General features: G+C 41.1%; 1 protein-coding gene across 15 annotated transcripts in view; it reads left to right on the top strand.

The window, feature by feature from the left end:
- The window catches only part of LOC138754543 (kazrin-like), a 539,176-nt gene that overhangs the window by 447,364 nt on the left and 72,846 nt on the right, over positions 1-18,966 (top strand). For all 15 annotated transcript variants that reach the window (XM_069918950.1, XM_069918949.1, XM_069918946.1 and 12 more), the window contains 2 exons: positions 3,788-3,918; positions 8,115-8,238. In XM_069918950.1, the coding sequence (XP_069775051.1) occupies positions 3,788-3,918; positions 8,115-8,238 (255 nt within the window). The remainder of the gene's footprint in view (positions 1-3,787; positions 3,919-8,114; positions 8,239-18,966) is intronic.

Genomic DNA, 18,966 nt, shown 5'->3' with positions numbered 1-18,966 from the left:
AGCCATTGCTTATCATTTAATAACTCATATCCAAATGCATTGGATCCCTTTGATATTGTTCTCCGTGTGAGGTACTGAGTGCTGTAAGTCTCATAATGATTTGGTCCAATTGTGTTGAACTGGAAACCTTTTGAATACTTGAAATCCAATGAATGTTAAATAATTAACATGTTTAGTAGTTGTTTGAATGGTGAAGATCATTCCTACAATGTGACTCATGGAACTTTGCTTTACTGAACTAAAATGTACCAAATGAAATATATTTAGGATAATCTGAGCACTGTGCATGCAAACTGTTGGATTTAAAAATGAACTGAAGATTGGAATCATCTTACCAAATAGTTCATCATTTGCATACGTTATCCAGACAAGTAGAGTTGCCAGACTGATCAAACCAAATAGAGAGTTCTCTGTGATTTCTCCTTCTTGATGCAAGTCTGCATTCACAATGTTCAGAGTGGACACAGTCATCTTCAGCTGCAGTACTCACACCCCTCAATGCTCCAGATCTGGTCTCTTTTGATCTGATCTGGGTGGAACGGTTAGCGCAGAGGTTAGCGCAATGCTGTATTAAAGCGCCAGCGATCAGAACTGGGGTTCGAATCCCACGCTGTCTATAAGGAGTTTGTACGTCCTCCCCGTGTCTGCTTGGGTTTTCCCCAGGATCTCCGGTTTCCTCCCACCCTTCAAAACATACACGGGTTGCAGGTTGATTGGGTGTAATTGGGCCAAAATGGCTAAATTTAAACATTTTGATTTCCTTTTAATTCTGCAGCTAGAGGTTATCCTGATATTTGAGCATTGTAAATAGCTAAATAATAGGGGAGAAGCCTTTAACATCTGCTTTCTTTATTTTCCAATTCATGCGAAGCTCCGTGGAACTTTTCTTGTCAACAAAATGTCTTAAACAATCCCCCAATTATTTATGATCCCTTAATTTAAAAAAAATTAAAACACATAGCACAGTATCAGGCCTTTCAGCCCATGAGCCCATGCCGCTCAATTACCCCAATTAACCCACAGCCTCCTGTAAGTTTTGAAAGGTGGGAGGTAACCTACGCAGACATGGGGAGAACATACAAACTCCTTACATTCAGTGCCAGGTTGCTGGCGCTGTAACCATGTTGCCCTCATTGCTATGCTAACTGTGTTAATGTTTCTATTCAGTTAACGCATTTCATATTTGGTCTAAGTTCACATCTCTTAACCATTTATCTTATTTGTGACTTCCAGCAGGTTTATTTACTCCTTCCACTATGCATAATTATTTGACCATTTAGGATCAAAATGACATCTTTCAGCTTGCACTGATTTGAGTGAACAACAGTTCCTTCTTTCCCAGGCTGAAGAATTATTTAATGGTCTTTCATGTTAATAGCCTGATAGCCTGAGGCTATTTGTATCTTAGAAACTGTTTTGTGACCTAAAGGATCTTTCAAGTAACATTCGGGTGGTTTACACCCACTGTCTAGCTTTACTGTGCTCTGTCCAAGGCAATCTTTGCTCAAGATGGCTGAAAAATATTAATTATTCTATACCTTTAACCTTAAAATTAATCCCAAGTGTCCAAATTAAACCCTTTCGTCATCAAATCTACATCAAAGAGTAATGAAAAACAAAATAAAAATTGGAGATTCTGGAAATCCAAAATAAAACCAGAAAATGCTGGAGATTCTCAGCCAATCAATGGAGAGAAAAACAGAATCAATGCCCAAGGCAATGAGTCTTCATTAGAGTTCAAAAAAATCCCAACATGACTCACAGCTATTAATCATTAATTAGCATTCTCACTCCTGGAAACCATAGAAAACTACAGTGCAGGAAAACAGGCCATTTGACCCCTCTAGTCTGTGCCAAAACATCATTCCTCCAGTCCCACTGACCTGCACCCATTCCATAGCCCTACAGACCATTCCCATCCATGTCTATCCAATTTATTCTTGAAATTTAAGAGGGAGCCTGCATTTGTCACATCAGATGGCAGCTCATTCCACATTCCCACCACTCTCTGAGTGAAGAAATTCCCCCTAATGTTCCCCCTAAACCTTTCACCCTAAACATGTCCTCTTGTATTTATCTCTCTCGATCCAAGTGGAAAGAGCCTACTCAGTCTATTCCCCTTATAACTTCATAACCCTCTATCAATTGACCCCTCATTCTTTTACGTTCTAAAGGAATGAAATCTCAACCTGTTTAATAATTTCCTGTAACTCAACTCCTGAAGACCCAGCAACATCCAAGTAAATCTCTGCACTCTTTCAATCTTATTGATATCCTTCCTATAGTTTGGTGACCAGAACTGCACACAATACTCCAAATTTAGCCTCACAAATGTCTTATACATCCTCACCATAACATCCCAACTCTTATACTCAATACATTGATTTATGAAGGCCAAGTTGCCAAAAGCTCTCTTTATAATCCTGTCTACATTTGACGCCACTTTCAGGGAATTATGTATCTCTATTCCCAGATTCCTTTGTTCCTCCGCACTTCTCAGTGCCCTACCATTTACTGTGTATGTCCTACCTTGGTTAGTCCTTCCAAAATTCAACACCTCACACTTGTCTGCATTAGATCCCGTCTGCCATTTTCTGATCCCTCTGCAAGCTTTGAAAACCTTCTTCGCTGTCCACAATGCCTCCAATCTTAGTGTCATCAGCAAACTTGCCACATTATCATCCAGATCATTGATATAGACAACAAACAACAATGATCCCAATACCGATCCCTGAGGCACACCACTAATCACAGGTCTCCAGTCTGAGAAGCAATCATCCACTACCACTCTCTGACTTCTACCAGTCAGCCAATTTTGAATCCATTTTCCAACCTCTCCATGGATTCCGAGTGTCTGAACCTTCTGAACTAACCTCCCAAGTGGGACCCTTGTCAGAGGCCTTACTAAAGTCCACGTAGACACCATCCACAGCCTTTCCTTCATCTACTTTCTTGGTAACCTCGAAAAACCTACAACACTCATTAAACACGACCTACCACGCACAGAGCCATGCTGTCTATCCTTGATCAGCCCGGGGCTGTCCAAATACTTGCGTACCCAATCTCTCAGAACACCCTCCATTAATTTACCCAATACTGACGACAGGCTCACCAGTCTGTTATTTCCTGGTTTAATTGTGTTTCAAGCAGTAAAAGGAATTGTTTCAGTAGGCTTTATGTTCTTCCTTGAGGATGGGCAGCAGTTCAGGCTGTCTTTCTCCAACTCTAACTTCACTGTAGAGCTACGGTGGTAGTAATCAGGAAGGCAGAGTGAAGGAGCTTTACTCTATATTTATGTTGACAACCACCATAATGTTAGACCATTCAAAATTGAATCAGAAGTGAACCAGCGCGGACTTGAAGGGCCGACATGGTCTGTTTCCACACTGTAAACGGTTATATGGTTATATGGTTATATTGCAAACATGAACACACTTTCCATTTGAACTGCAGAAGGCTGATCAGGATTGGAACTGCAAATGTCAGGAGTTATGAATCTTCCCATTGGTAGTCAGTCAACTCAATGCAGAGAGACATTAAAACCCTGAGTCCCACAGGATATAATGCACTGGGACTTTTCTCTCTTGAAAAATGTCTCCAGTTTCACTAAACCCGGTCTTGATCCAAAAACACCCCCCCCCCCCACAATGTTGAAGCACATTCGCAATTAAGTAGCTAAACGTCATCTTCACGTGAGGAAGAGAAGGGTGAAAAGGCCTTTACCTCATTTCGGGTTAAAGGTGAAAGGTCACATGTTGATCATTGTTTATGTTTAATTTTTATGCAGGAGTGCGAGTCAGTCCCTGTCACTCGAGGCAACCGTCCACCATCTCGGACGCCTCGGTGCTTGAAGGTGAAAGGTCGTCCACACCAAGTGACATCAACTCACCGCGACATCGGACACACTCACTCTGTAATGTAAGAAACACTTGTGGGATCACTCATCTGTTCCACGTTCAGTAGCTCAGCAGAGGTCTAACTACACACACACTTACACACATTAACCCCGGTCAACTGCGGAGGTTAGATCTCCTGCTTCATGGATAGCACTTCCAATTTTCAAATTGGAGGCTGTAAAATTGGGAGCTCTGTGTGTTTATGTTCTGCCAGGTGAGGTTCATTCCTCAGAACATAATTTATCCTCTTGTTGAGAAGTGTACTTCCAGAAATGGGATCAGATCCACCATGATTATTAGTTCAGTCTTCCTCGGAAAAGGTGGTAATTTTTTGACTCGGATAAAGTATGAAATGAAGGTTATCAAATCTGAAATATATTTTGTTTGATTTAAAAATAAAGAGATGTATAAAATGGACTGATAATCACCGTTGCCCATCTCTCAAAGTCACGCAAAATCAGAATCCACCCCAGGGAGACCACTGGCAAAATTTAGGGAAATTGTTTGTCTGAATAGAACGTTCGCATTACAATGGGCATTTTTCATACACTGCACCAGATTTTTTGCAATTCCACAGTCCTGGCACATTTGTTGTCAACCTTGAGCATAAAGGAGATGGAATGCATGGGTAGTCAATATTGATCCTGGTGTGAGAGCAGAGAGGTGAAGGTACAACAAAAAAGACGTGTTTGATTGAGACAGAGAGGAAAGTCTATTTCCTTTGGTTAGGAGCCAGTGATGAGGAGTGAACATTTTAAAGTAAGAATTGAGAGAGACAAGAGAGTGGTTAGAAGAGCTTTAGTAACAGAGAGAGGTGGTGTAGCACAGATTGCTTTACAAGAGGGAGTGATTGAAACAGAGAGTGTTGTATCTTTTACAGTTTAATTGGAAGCAGAAGGTTAGTCAGATCTTTGAGGATAACAGTAGGACAGTGAGATTAGATTTTGATTGCTCAACCAGAGAGCTGGCACAGACACAATGTACCAAACGACCTTCTTTGCTGTTCAAACTTAAATGGTCTGATGGTTCTCTCTTCCCTGAACTCAATTCTGAATCTGCAGCTTTGCCGACTTTTACTACACCTTCCATCCCACTTCTGGACTTTTATTACTCATTTTAAGTTTAAATTGAACAAAGATAGGAAATCAGTTGTATTGTCAATTATGTAATGTTTAGACTTTTTGGTAAAAGTTATGACTTTTTTCATGAACAAAATGCAATTAAGAATTCTACTACCCCGATAATCATTTCTTTTTCAGCACTGGGTTTTATTTCTTCCTTCCAGGACTTTTACAGTTTCTCCCTGGATTACATCTTCTTTTCATTTGTAACACAGAGTAGCATTTCATCAGGGAAATGCTTGTGTAGTCGCATCTTCTGACATTCAACACTGCCTTTGCTTCGTCAAAACACTGCGTGTACCTTCCCCAAAATCACTTTTCCCCCTCCTTGACTCCACATCTGTTCCAGGCCCCCAGTTGACCTCCACCTTATCTTTGAGTTGTGAGATTTCTCACTCAGGATGAGCTGTTTTTCATTCTTAACATCTATTTTTCATTGCTCTTAATAGATGAAAAAATATTTCTATGAAATAATTGATATGAAATTCTAACACTGCAGTTTAAATGCAGCTAGTTAGCTAATTATGTTTGAACACATTTTACAAAGGGCAGAAGGATGTGAGAGGGGGGTGAGTTAAGGCTGGTGTCAGCTCTGAACCTCTCCATGTTCTTTTCCCTTGTCCAATAGAGTCCCAAACCGATTATAGCCTTACATCTACACACAATCAGAGGCAGTAAAAAGCAGTTGGACAACGCAGGAAACATTAACTCAGGGATTGTTTCGAATACTTAAACTGAAAATGCCCTATTTTTTTAAAAAAAATCAGTCGCTTCTTTCATTTGTCTGTAATGTTTCCCACATATTCTTTTTATTTAAAATATCTTCATATTTAAAATGATTGCAGTTGGAACCTTTCTCTTTTAAAGCTCTTTACAGATTCAGAAAGCAATCTTTCGTCCTGCCCTTAAATTAGTATCTTCCTTAGAGTGTTGAGAAAGAGATCATTAAATGTCAGGTGCACCGATAGGCCACGAGCATTCCTGGAATCCAACCGTAAGGAGAAGTCTTCATTTTTAGGAGTACCAAGTTGTATAAAAGGAGGAGCCCTCAGATAGGCTAAGTACAAGAAAGAGATCAGCAGAATGATGTCCATTTCTTAATCACCTCACTTTGTTTACTCCACTTAGACAAATTTGCCTAACAGCTAGTCTAAACCCGCTTTCCCCTGCACCGACTGCGTTGGAATCATTAAATAAGATGAATCTTATCCTTTGGAAAATTCAATATGTCTTTGCAAGAATTTATCTGGTTTCTGGGCAGCACGGTTAGCGCAAAGCTCTTACAACCCCTGCAATGTGGATTCATATCCAGCGCTGTTTGTAAGGAGTCTGTCCATCCTCCCAGTGTCTGCGTGAGTTTCTCCAGGCGCTCCGGTTTCCTCCCACCTTTCAAAACGTACGGGGGGTGGGGGGGGTTAGGATAATTGGAATATTTGGGTGGCGCAGGCTCACGAGCCGGGTCTGTTACTGAGCTGTACATCTAAAATTTAAATTTAAATTTACTGCCTCGACAGGTTTTTAGACTAAAACATGACTTCTTTGCCGCCAGTGGTGATGAGAGAAAGCCTGGGTGATATTCCTCTATCCTGGGAATATTTAGGCCATGTATTAAAATCAAGCACAGGCAATTCATCACAAACCTGTCTGTCTGGTGACCTTTCTACTCTATAGAGCTAGGCTGCAAATGGGCTGCTGCAGAACACACTGTTTTATCATGGAGCAGTACAGCTGCAGGCTATCCTGCGCCCAGTTTGGAGACACTGTCCGTTCTACCTCCAGTGGATGTCTGGTGTGGAAATGAGCTGTGCCGATCAGGAGTATGTCAGGTTCAGATGTTAGTTTGTGGTGGGATCACTGGTAAGATCAGTCTTGGTTGTCCTGTACAAGAGAGGAGTATCACCCATGACCCCCTCTGACAAACTGGACAACACGTTTTTTTCAAAAGATTTGCTTCCTGAGGGGGGAAAGAAATGGGGATTATGATGGACAACTTCATACTGAACACAAAAAATAATTTCAGATTTGCTGTTTCTCGTAAGAAATTGGAGAAACATTAACTTTTATTGAATTTAGCGTAAAGTACCTCTGAGCCAAGCTCTCAGGTTGACTTCACATGTTGCACAACAAATGTGAGGAGCCCAGGGTTTGTCTTGGCCACCAATTTTACAACCAAAGTAGAGCTCATAATAACTGCAGACATGCTGTGTCTCTCAGCCTTAAGCATATCCTCGGCACAAAGGTCTGGCAGCCATACCTGGACCACATAGGGGCCCAGATACAGTAGTAATAAAGGTATAAAAGAAACTATTATATATACAAAATAGTAGTTTCCCCAACTGTACTCCATAAAATATGTGTCAGCTCCGATGGTGAACGGGTCTGTATGTATGGAAGGGGAGGAGGGGGGACTGTTTTGTTTTTGTTTTTGTTTGTCGTGTTTGTGAGAAAAAAGTTTAATATATTGTATATTTAAAATGTTACCATGTATATTTTTTGAAAAACAAACCAAAAATAAAAATTTTGTTAAAAAAGCATATACTCGGCAGAAAATGTAACACTGCTTTTGCGACATTGACAAGACATTTCTGCTGTATTGAATCATTTTGAAGACAATAAATGGTATTGTTAAGTACACTCACCACGTTATTGCCTGAAGAACATGTGCATCAACATGCATTCAATCCTTATCAATGTGATGCACAGCATCTGTTTATGTGAACGGGTTTTATAGTCTATCTGCATCTATCGTGACCCAGGCCTAAGACAACATTTGCATAGCACCTACATGCTTGGACTGACCAAAACAGCTTGCTTTGTGGGCAATTTACTAGTAGACTTAAAATATGACAGGAAATCACAAAAATAGGTAAGATCTAAAATATGGTACATGATAAGAATTTTTAAAAATGATTTTCATGATCATCAGCCCAAAATCCATATATTAGACCTAAAAGTGTTCAGGAAGTAAAATCTTTGTTGTCCAGTGTCACCAGTGAGTCCTGATGTATGCTTGAGTGGTGCTCATAATTGAACATCTTGCTGACACGCGAAGAAGGCCCCCACAATGCAACTTAATTTTTTGTGTTTTAATTATCAGTCACTAGAAGATCTAGAAGAGCAAAAGAGGAAGAAGAAGAAGGAGAAGTTGGTGTTTGGCTCCATTTCGCGGGTGTTTGCCAGGGGCAAGCAACGAAAATCCCTGGATCCCGGCCTGTTTGATGGTACTGCTACCGATTATTACGTAGAGGAAGATGCAGATTGGTGATAAACAGCCACTCGTTCGCAAAGTGTATGGGTGTGGTTGTATGTGTGTGTGTGTGCTTGTGCGTGCGTATTTATGCACTCACATGCTTGTTGAATGGATGTGCCCAAGGGCACTCGTGCTTGTTGGATACGCGTGCGTTAGAGCACATGTGCTCGTTAGGTGTGTGCATGTCACTGTTTTTAAATTTTAAAATACATGAGCGCTGGGGCTGGTCCAGCACACTCTGTAATTAATGTGTGTATATATATATAGATAGATATATATATACATATATATATATAAATTTGTGTGGATAATGTCACCTGTGAATCTGTGGAGCAGCACGGCTGTGTTTTAACCTACTGGAACTCTGGACAGCTGTATCTGTAAATAACTGCAATTGTGCACTTTGTGCTTCTTTGTAAAGTAATTTCTCCTGTTGTTAGTCCCATATCCCACTGTGTGTTGTATTCCATCAGTTTGACAATTTATTAGAACTTCCAAATTTCAACTGGGCTTGCTCACAGTTTCCATTTTTCTGAAACCACCTCCTAGTTCAGCCAGGTCTTCGCTTACCAAATCAAAATTATAATTGGACTGTTGATGATATCTTTAATGCATCACTCCCATTGGCTGAGCACGCTCTGCTTGAAAATCCCATATGGTTCAATTAAAGAGACCACAGTTACCTTTCTCATTGGAAGTCGGTCGATTCCACATCGGTAATAATTGGAATTGAGGACGCACCAGCAAAATGACAGGGGGCGGCGGTCCATATATGCTGCAAAGAAGGACATGAGGCACAATCTTGAATCTTCACAACACCAAACTCACTCCAGTCTATCCACAACCAACTTTATAGAGTTCTCCCAAGTATAGGAACAAGGGAGCAACAGTGGACAGCAAAGTCCCCCAAAAATGTTCTGCCACCTGGTGACATCATGGCTGACCTGCGATCTGATGTTGGCTCCCATTCCTGAAGAAACTATAGCACAAACCTGCCAATGTATGATTTCAAATGATCAATTGACACCGCATCAACTCCTGTTTGTGGGGTAGAGTTATCAGCCTATTCAGGACATTACATGTAAAGGTGTTTCCCAACTTTGCTTCAGAAAGGTCTGGCTCAAATTTAAATGGTCCTAGATTTCCATAACCGATAGAAATTGTTTTTCTTGGAAAAACACTCATATTTCCCCTTTATATCTTATGTGCTTTGTAAAAACACAATGTTATCTTTAAAATCCCAGGAATTGTTAATTCCTATTTCTATAACTCTCCCTGGCCAAATATCATTCTGGTAAATCGACAGTGGGGATCCTCCAACATAACATCACTTCTAAAGGTGTGATGTGATGAACCACAATATATGCCCCAACGAGGTCTCTGTATACATTACTTCCATTCCTTTGATTTCTCGTCCTCTCGGCCACCATTCCATTAACCATTCTTTATTTTCTGTGATGGTTTAATCAAGCCATTGAAAGCAGCATATGTACAATATCAACACCATCCCCTTATTGGTCAAATAGAATGACCCTTTGAAAGAAGACTACCACAGAGGAGTTGCAGAGATTATGCTAGTCAATGACCCATGGAGAGATTTGTAGTCTCAAACAATTTTAGCCACGACACCACTTCTACCAGTTAGCATTAGAGTACAACTCAAAATATTGTGCTTCTCCATCTCATTATTTCCACAGTGTAATTCTTGACACATATTTCCTCGATTAGATGTGGCTGCAGCATTGAGCAGTGCACTTTCCCCCACTGCAGGTTGCAAGAACCCTCCAATGATCAGCTCGTTGCTTAGAGCAGCCAGCTGTAAGTTGTCAGCCATAGTTCATTCACTTATTGTGAGTGCAATGATAACTGAAAACCTTCCAACATCACTGATAAAACTGTAGATTTGCATGAATTTTGACTAATTCAAGGGAACATTCAAATCTGCATATCTCAAACAAGCCAATTTGTTCTGTAGCATTGGAAGAGATTTTATCTTTGAACATTTAAACCCTTCAAATTAAATTTGAGATTTAAGACATTTCCATGCCAGATATTGCAACTGGCAAAACAATGTGGAAAAAGAATCTATTCTAAATGGCCTTTATATATGGACCAAGCAAAGGATAACGGTCTCTTTAAAAAAAAATTGTCAAACTGCAAATAACGTCAAACTAACACACTACCATCAAGCGGGGTGTTGCTAAAATGCACCTCCCCATCTTGCTTTGCAAAGGAAGCTGTTGGAATTGGAATTTTGGTGACATCACTTCCTGTTGAAAGAGCAACTGCAGGGGTTAACTTGCATGGGATGTTGGATGTTTTATTTGTAAGTCTTCTGTTTTATTTTCTAAGGAGACTGTTTTTATTCCTGTTAAGATGTTGTCAAACTTGCAAGTTATTTCAAATCCACTCTGCCAATGCATTTAAGAGTGGTTCAGGCCTGGTTTTTTTTAAAGAAAAAAGCTAATGCCACGTAAAACATTCAAAGCCAGATATGCGTCCTCTCAACCAACACAAAGCAAACCGTCTGAGTGATTGCCCATTCAGTTGTTACATGTCAAGGGACAGCCTAGTATTTTCTGAGCCAGTCGTTGCATGGTTTAAGGCATTGGACTGGAGTTTGAAATCCTTTGCAAGTTTGGCATCTTTTTAAAAGCATTCCCACTCACTTGGGGGTTCTTTTCATTTGTAAATTAGGTAAAATAATGCTACCGATACTGAAAGAAAATGGATTTATTTAAGAAACTAAATAGAAAATTTATGCTGGGGAAATTTAGAGTCAAAATTGTTTTATCCCTGCACTGAATGCTACGAGAAGCTCCGCAGTGCAGCTTCACCGACAAGTGGATTAAAATAAAAGCTATTTTAAAATAAATGGCACATCCTCTCTGTGGTTTCCTATATTGAGGGACACATCACAATGATGGAACAGTTCACAGGTTTAAGCACCACAGTAACTTGTGTCCAGCTTCAGGGATTGATTTCCCGTAGCCTCACTGTTTCTACCTCCCCTTGGGAGGTTAGGGATCTTCCTGGTGGAGCTGGATTGAGCTAATGAGTGTTGGAAGTCTTGTTGGAGTGTGGGGTAATGACAAAATTAATGGTGACAAGATCTGATTTTGTGTGTTAGCTCAAATTTTAAAATAATCAAAGATAGAAGGTTTTTTTTAAAAGATGGGAATTCTCAGCCACTGTTGTTCAAATAGATCCTATATTTTTGTTAATACAAGGCAGACATTAAAAAGAAGAAACTGTTTAAATGTAATAATGTCTTCTACCTTTACTGCCTCTTCACAGTGGATTCCACTATCCTACCCTTCTCCAGGTGGAAAAAAAATCCTCATCTTCCTTTTAAACCTTACACCAATTATCTCATATCGATGTCTTTTTGTTTACCCTTTAAGCCAAGGAATTGGAGTCACAGAGTCATGCAACATAAAACTGGATCCTTCTCTTCCTGCTCAAAGCCCCTCATAATCTTATACGCCCAATTTAAGTCTTCCCCGAGCTTCCTTTGTTCCAAGGAACACTGCCCCAGTCTCGCCAATCTTTCCTCATCCCTAAAATTCCAAACCTGGCAGGCAACATCCTCGGGCTTCCTTTGTATCCTGGTTGCAGTCATAACTTTCTTTGAACGTGGTAACTACAACCGTATATTGTATCTCGAGCTGCAGTATAATTGTTTACAATTTCCAGCACTTGTTGAGTGGCACAATTGCTGTCTTATAAATCCAGTAATCTAGGTTCAATCCTGTCTTTGTGGAGTTTACGATGTTCTCCCTGTGATTGTGTAGCTCCTGGGTTATAGTTTCCACCCATGCCCAAAAGACATGCTAGTTGGTAGATTAATTGGCCACTATATAATTGGCCCCGAGTCTGTAGAATCTGGGGGGAAGTTGATGGAAAAATGGATTCATGTAAAGGTCGGGGGGGGATTGTTGTTTAGTGTGAACTTGGTGTGCTGAAGAGCCTGTTTCTGTGATTGTATGATTAATTTCTTCCCAAGCCTTGAGTTTGATGTTTGAGTAATATAGGAAGGCGCCCACTGACTGTTCTGTAAACTGAACTCGTTCTTTTTTTAAATTAAAGGATTGACTTTTAATAATGGACTCCAGACTAGAGGGAAAATTTGTAACACATATTTTAAAGAGAATTGTAGAAGGCATTCAACACAGAAAGGAGGAAGTTGGCCTATCATTTTCACACTGTGAAATAAGGGACAACCGCCTTGTAGACGTCTTTCAATGTTTAAGGATCTATGGACTCCAAGGTCTTTATGTTCTTTCACCCTTCTCAATATCCTGCCAGAAACATACCGAGGGTTGTAGGTCAATAGGGTGTAACTGGGCAGCACAGGCTCATGGGCCGGAAGGGCCTGTTACTGTGCTGTATGTCTAGATTTATAAATTTTAAATTTGATGTGTTTCCCCCTGTCCATTTGTTCTGGAATTGCCCAGGGTGGTGGTGGAGGCTCTTAAAAAAGGGACATTTAAAAGACTCTTAGATAGGCACATCAATGTATGAAAATTAGACGGTTATGGTCTGGAAGGGTGAGGTTGAGAGGTTTATATAGGTTGGCTCAATATTGTGTTCTAAGTCCTTTCTGATTTTAGGCCCTCTGTGAGATTTGTCCTCTGTACAGTTCTGTGGCTTCCCTCCTGTTTCCCCCCCATCCCCTTCATTCCTCAGCTAGTTCCAGTGAACTTTCTGCAGCACTGCACTTGCAGTAGTCACCATGGATCCCACCACATAATCGCCTGAACTACCAGGGAGCTCCACTGCCCCTCTGCCCTTGACTGTTAATGGTTGCCACTCGGTCATCGTTAGGCTCAATATTCCTACTTTTGCTCACTTTTCTCTGAAAATTCACCTTTGATGAATGAGGTCTTTTAGGTGGGTGAAACTCCATCCATCGCTCTCGCACGGCGCTGATGTTTGTATACTTCTTTGAAAGGTCCTTCTATTTCACTGGCCTACCAGCACTGTTCTACTTTCCATTGTTTTCGACTGGTGGTGGTTTTGAAGCACCTCTTGGGGACATAAACCTTTGCCAACCGTGGGATCTCAACTTAGCTGAGCTGCCAGTGCTGTCAACTGAACCAGACAATTCCTGGCTTGTTCCGGGAACTGAGTATGAAACTTAGGCTGATGTTTTAATGCTATTCTGCTAGTTTAGATCATAGACGCTTTGTGGTTAGTAAGGGATTACTTAAGGTAATTGGCCACTGTAAATTGCATCTTGTGTTTAGGTGAGCGGAAAGAAAAGTTTGAGAAGCACTGATGTTAAATAAGTTCCATCTCCCTCTTCAGCTGATTGAAGTGGATCTTATAGATCCCAGGGTGACGATCAAAGATCAGGACAGCTTCTCCATCTAATACTTCAACCAGTACTGCATAAATGCAGTTAATGGGTCATTTGTATCATTGCTATTTATGGTTGCACCTGCCAAAGTAACAGCGATTATACTTCAAATGAATCAGTGGAGTCAGACTGCATGAAGACAGGCCACTGAGTCCACAGCCACCATCGGCCACCCATTTATACTTGGCGCATTTTATTGCCCCTGCATTCCCATCAACTCCCCCTGACCCACCCTCCCCACCCCCCCCCCCCCAGGTTTTACCACTCCCCTCAACACTAGATACAATTTACAGTGGCCAATTAACCTATCAACCTGCACATTTATCGGGATGTGGGAAGGGAGCACCCTGACAGAGCCCGTGCAGCCACGGGGAGAACCTATGAATTCTGCTCGGTCAGCGCTGGAGATGAGGGTGGTGCCCAGATCGCTGGAGCTGTGAGGCAATAGCGCCACTACCTCTGCCACATGGCTGATTGTGAACTGCTCCAAGGTGAGGCCAAGACTTCTGATCATCTGGAGCCACGGGTTAACATTTTCTAGCAAGGCCTCGAGATCCTATATGCCTCTTACAGCTGAGGAATATAAAAGATTGATATCCAAAGTGATGAAGCTTTAGTGATGGGAAACTCCTAGACAGCAGGGAAGGCTCAATAAACCAACAGATGTTCAAGGAGCAAGTTGTTTCAAGTGCTTTAATCCTGTTTATTTGTTTAAAGCTTGAGGTCAAGACCCAGCCTTACAATCGTTGACTGTTGTGTCTCATTCAAACAGTTGTACCAATTAGCTGCATATTCTGATAACAGGCTGACTTCATTCCAAGTCCCAAGAGCAATATTACAAGGCTCTGAGAAGCTCATTCAAGGTAGTGATTTCCAAGTTCATTAAAATTTCAGTACAAGATGAGAAAGATGTAAAATCTTAGATCTTCCCCACCTTGCACCCGATATAAACTCCCTGATTAAACTTGGCCTCTACAATCTGTGAAAGTGATTGACCCCCTTAAACTGATAATAATTCTTCTTTGTGGAGCCTGGGGGAGTTAGATTTCTTTCAAATGATTTTTTTTTCCCCTCATCAGGCAGAAACTGGTGTTTGCGCTGATGAATGAAGCCTCAGTGTTTCATACACCACGAACAACAGCCTCAAGTGATCCATTTTTAGGATAGCAAAGGGTTAGTCGCACAATAAAACCCCACAAACCTATTAGTCCCAAACTGTGCCATTTTACAAGCTCTCTGGGCGAAATCTGCAATTTAAATTTTAGATTTCTGAGCTTTAGACCCTCCAGTTCAGGAATGACTTCACAACTGGAGCTCGCGTTGTGGAAATTAACTTTGGCCTTGGATTTCCTGGTTGTTAAACTAGAAATGGGTATTTGTGGTGTTGGTTCACATCTTAGAGAAGATCATTTTTTTCCCCTTTTCACCAGCACAATGGACCATCTTCCCCATACCCCCAACATTTTGTTTGATTGCCTGCCAACATTTTTTCAGAGCTTGATGAAGGGCTCAAGCCCGAAATGTGTGTTATGTATCTTACATTTACTAGTTAAAGTACACTGTCCTGCCGAGTGTGTTGTTACTTCAATCACGGTGTCTGCAGACTTCTGTGTTTTACTACAGTAGACTATAATCCAGTCTGGGCTCATTTCACTGTAACTGCTCTGTAAAATTGCACAGCCTCCATCCCTTCTCTGCATCCAATCTGTGCGAAATTTGTACCGTTAGATCATTACCAGCATGCTTCAATGTGAAGGCATACGGGCCTCATTTCTTCTATCGATAATGGTAGATCTTAAATTCCCATTGTAGTCTCTCGAGCAGCTGGACAGAATTTCAATTTAACATCGTATTGAAAAGACAGCGCCTTTCCAACGTTGCCCTGGTATGAAATCTCACCCTGCCTCCGTCTCGAGTGCGCGATGTGAAAAGACAAAGGGAGCAGGTTTGGGGGGAGTGGACTTTTACCTAAACAAGGAGAGAGAGCAGCAGAACTGAAAGAGCGGAGCACCCCTTTGATTCCAGAGTAGCGTGTGCTGGAAACCCACAGCACCAAATCCAACTGCCACATGTACCGGCTGTCGTTAAAGGTTAGGGATCCCCGAGCATGCATGAGGACCACTGGAGTTCACTGGCACACAGAATCAGCCATCGCTATCTGTGGCTGAGGTGTTGAACGCTTGCCTGGCGGAGGTTCTTATTGACCCAGTCCAGCCTTGTGGTGTGATTGTTGAAAGGAATTCATAAAGCAGGTTGCTGATGGACAACTGCTTTTTGGTGGAATCTGAATAGAACTGGAAGCATCATTTGTGAGCAAGACATAATTAAGCCTTGTGTCTTCTGGGTTTGATTTTTGAGTTACTTTGGTGTTTGCAGTTTTTATTCATGTTCAGCAAAATCATGCATTTTATTTTTTTTTAAGTCAAATACATTCTTGGTAGCGGATGACATCTCAGACAAGGCATGTTCCTTCCCTTCCTTGGTCAGTCTTGAGCGCTCTGTCATGCCCTGTGGTATCTGCCACTCAACAGCCCCATATTGAATGTTGCCTCTTGAACTATCCCCCACAGCAGAGCATCATCCCCTTGCCCATACCCATTCCATCATCACCCTCTTGCTCTTCCAATACCAGTCCTCTGCCTTTACATTAAGTGGCTGAAAAACTTAAATTTCTTGTTCAAACCACTAAGTTGAACCTTCCATTCAAATTCTGAGACTTCCACAAACCTAGAGGAAGGAAAGATTTAAGTTTGACAGAAGGTTTCTGTGATGAGAAATAATGGAGGAAAATGGCATGGAATTTATTCTGAGAGAATCATTCCTTGTTTGTGTTGCCCCATTTACTTTTTCTGATCTGCCAGATGGTTTGCAGTGATTTTGATAATTGTCCTCAACCCTTTTAAAACCCTCATAAAATATTTTTAGAAATCACACAGACTCAGTGTGGTTGAACTCAAGCAAGGAGAGTCTCACGTAGTCACAACAATACGTGATGGTTCTTCAGAGTTGGTAGTCTTGATGAGCAAAGAGCCTGAATCCTGTTGATAAATGACCTTCACAGTCACTCCCCAGCAGCTGGGGTTGTGATAGCATTGCTGAGAATGTTTGGTGGGAAATTCGTGGTTCCCGACCTGAAATGAAGGAGGATAGGACAAAGGGTGGATGTGAAGGCAGAATGTATACAAGTACAGTATATATAAAAGATTGGACATTTATTAGTCCTTGTATGCACTTTTGACATTCCTCAGAATCTATTCTACAATTTGACCTGCTTATGCAATATCAGAGGTAATTTGGGATTGATCAATAAGCTGGGACCAAGTCCATCAGACTGAACACACTTTGTTTTGTCCAAGTTTCAGTCCTGCAAAGATCCAGCCTGATGCTTTCTAATTTACTGCTGTGGAAAAAAAAAGTTCTGATCAAACCTAAGCTTTCAAAATGTATACAACAAGCATAAGAGAATCAAATGTCTACCTGGCTTAAGATAACCAGGGAGCAAGGTAAACCTTCTCTACCACAATCATCAGGTACTTCTGCAGACAGAGAATTACTGGAGATAATTCTCCTGGCAGAACTGGAATAAGGGCTTTCTCTGGATAATTCACGCCTCCAGATTTGATCAAAAAACACGACAAATGTTCTCTCTAACCATGATGTTCTGGTCTGCCTAAGGCCAAGTACAAACCACAGATGATGGAAACCTTGCCCAGGACAGTGTAGCTCAGTGGTTCTCAATCATTTTCTTTCCACTCACATCCCACTTTAAGTAATCCCTGTGCCATCGATGCTCTGGGATTAGTCAGGGATGACTCATGGCAGGATGTGGATGGAAAGAAAAAGGTTGAAAACCACTGCTTTAATCGTACCTCATTGGCTCATTATGTGCACAGTTTCATAACTCCAAAGGAAATGGGGCAATGACAATTCTTCTCAAGCAAAGTATTTCAGTAACAATTGGGTCTGGAGCAGTGGTTCTCAACCTTCCCTTCCACTCACATCCCACCTTAAGCAATCCCTTGCTAATCACAGAGCACCAATGGCATAGGGATTATTTAAAGTGGTGTGTGAGTGGAAAGAAAAAGGTTGAGAGCCACTGGTGTAGCTGGACATTGCACTGGGCTCTTGTGTCATTTAACCTTAAGACACCAATAAAATAAAATTAACAGAACTCAGTAGCCAAAGGTCTCTTGTACTGCTCAACTCAGCAACTATTGTACTTTTCACATTTAAAAAAAATAAGTCCATCTGAAAATTGTAGTTTATAATCAATAAAATAATTGATATATGGAAAATTATGACAATTTATTATTGTCGGACTGATTAGCTTTTTTTGCAAACAATAAAGCATCCCATGTTCCCTAGCTGTGCGTCTACTTACCTCCCATAATGTTGTCTTTCTGTTCACTACCTCTTAAAGTCTCCAGCACTAATAATTGCACTTTTGTATGTCTGTGAGGAACCTTGCACATCACCCCCTTATCATATCTCATTACCTGTAACTCATCCTAAACTCTATGTGTGAGGACAATTGTCCTCTTAACCAAAGGAACGCACATCGGTGGTCGGTAAGTCTCTTTTCTTCCATTTCTGGAATGCATCTGTACTATTTAGTGGTGCATTGACAGGGTTGGTTTTATTTTAGATTTATTCCATAATTCATGGTTGCCGCAAGAAATAAGACCAGAAAAATGTGGAAATCCATCTATCAGGCAATCAATCTCCCTGTGGAGGAACAATTAGGATTGTCTCTGCTTCTTTCTCTAGTGATGCTGCCTGGCCTGCTGGATATTTCCAACGTTCTCTGCTTTTATTTCTGATGTTTTGCTTTTGTTATTATTTTTAAGCATCTGTTTTGAGGGTTAAAGTGATTTCACGTGGCCTGCTTGTTCCATTCTCCAACTGCAGAGGTTTTGTACGTTTGTCCTTGTGCATAATCATGATCCAGCCGACGGCATTTTGAAAAGCGGCTTATTTGCCTTGGGCAGTCTGATAACCTTCAAGCTGTCTGCTCTGGTCTAAAATGACTGTTCCGATGAGGGACTGATTAACATCCAGGTGGATCTTTTGCCTACCTTTTGTTGAAAAACTTTCTCATTTAAAGCCTCCCTCATAATGTTTGGCCATTGAGTTGGTTTTGTTCTAACACGCTGATCGTGTCTGTACTCAGTAGAGCTTGGGTAGAAAAAGAAGCCATGGAGTTGACAGCATTGAAGTGTATTGTTTATTCTCATGACTTGCAGTGAAAAGCCTTGGCAAGTCGACTTGTCAACAGAGTAAGGCAGGTAATGTGCAAATCAAAGTGAGAGGACAGGTCTGGAGAGTAGCAGATCCTGT

Source organism: Narcine bancroftii, chromosome 2 (genome assembly GCF_036971445.1).
Source record: "Narcine bancroftii isolate sNarBan1 chromosome 2, sNarBan1.hap1, whole genome shotgun sequence".
NCBI lineage: Eukaryota > Metazoa > Chordata > Chondrichthyes > Torpediniformes > Narcinidae > Narcine > Narcine bancroftii.
Note: the sequence above shows the minus strand (reverse complement) of the source record. Positions and strands in the feature narration are given on the sequence as shown.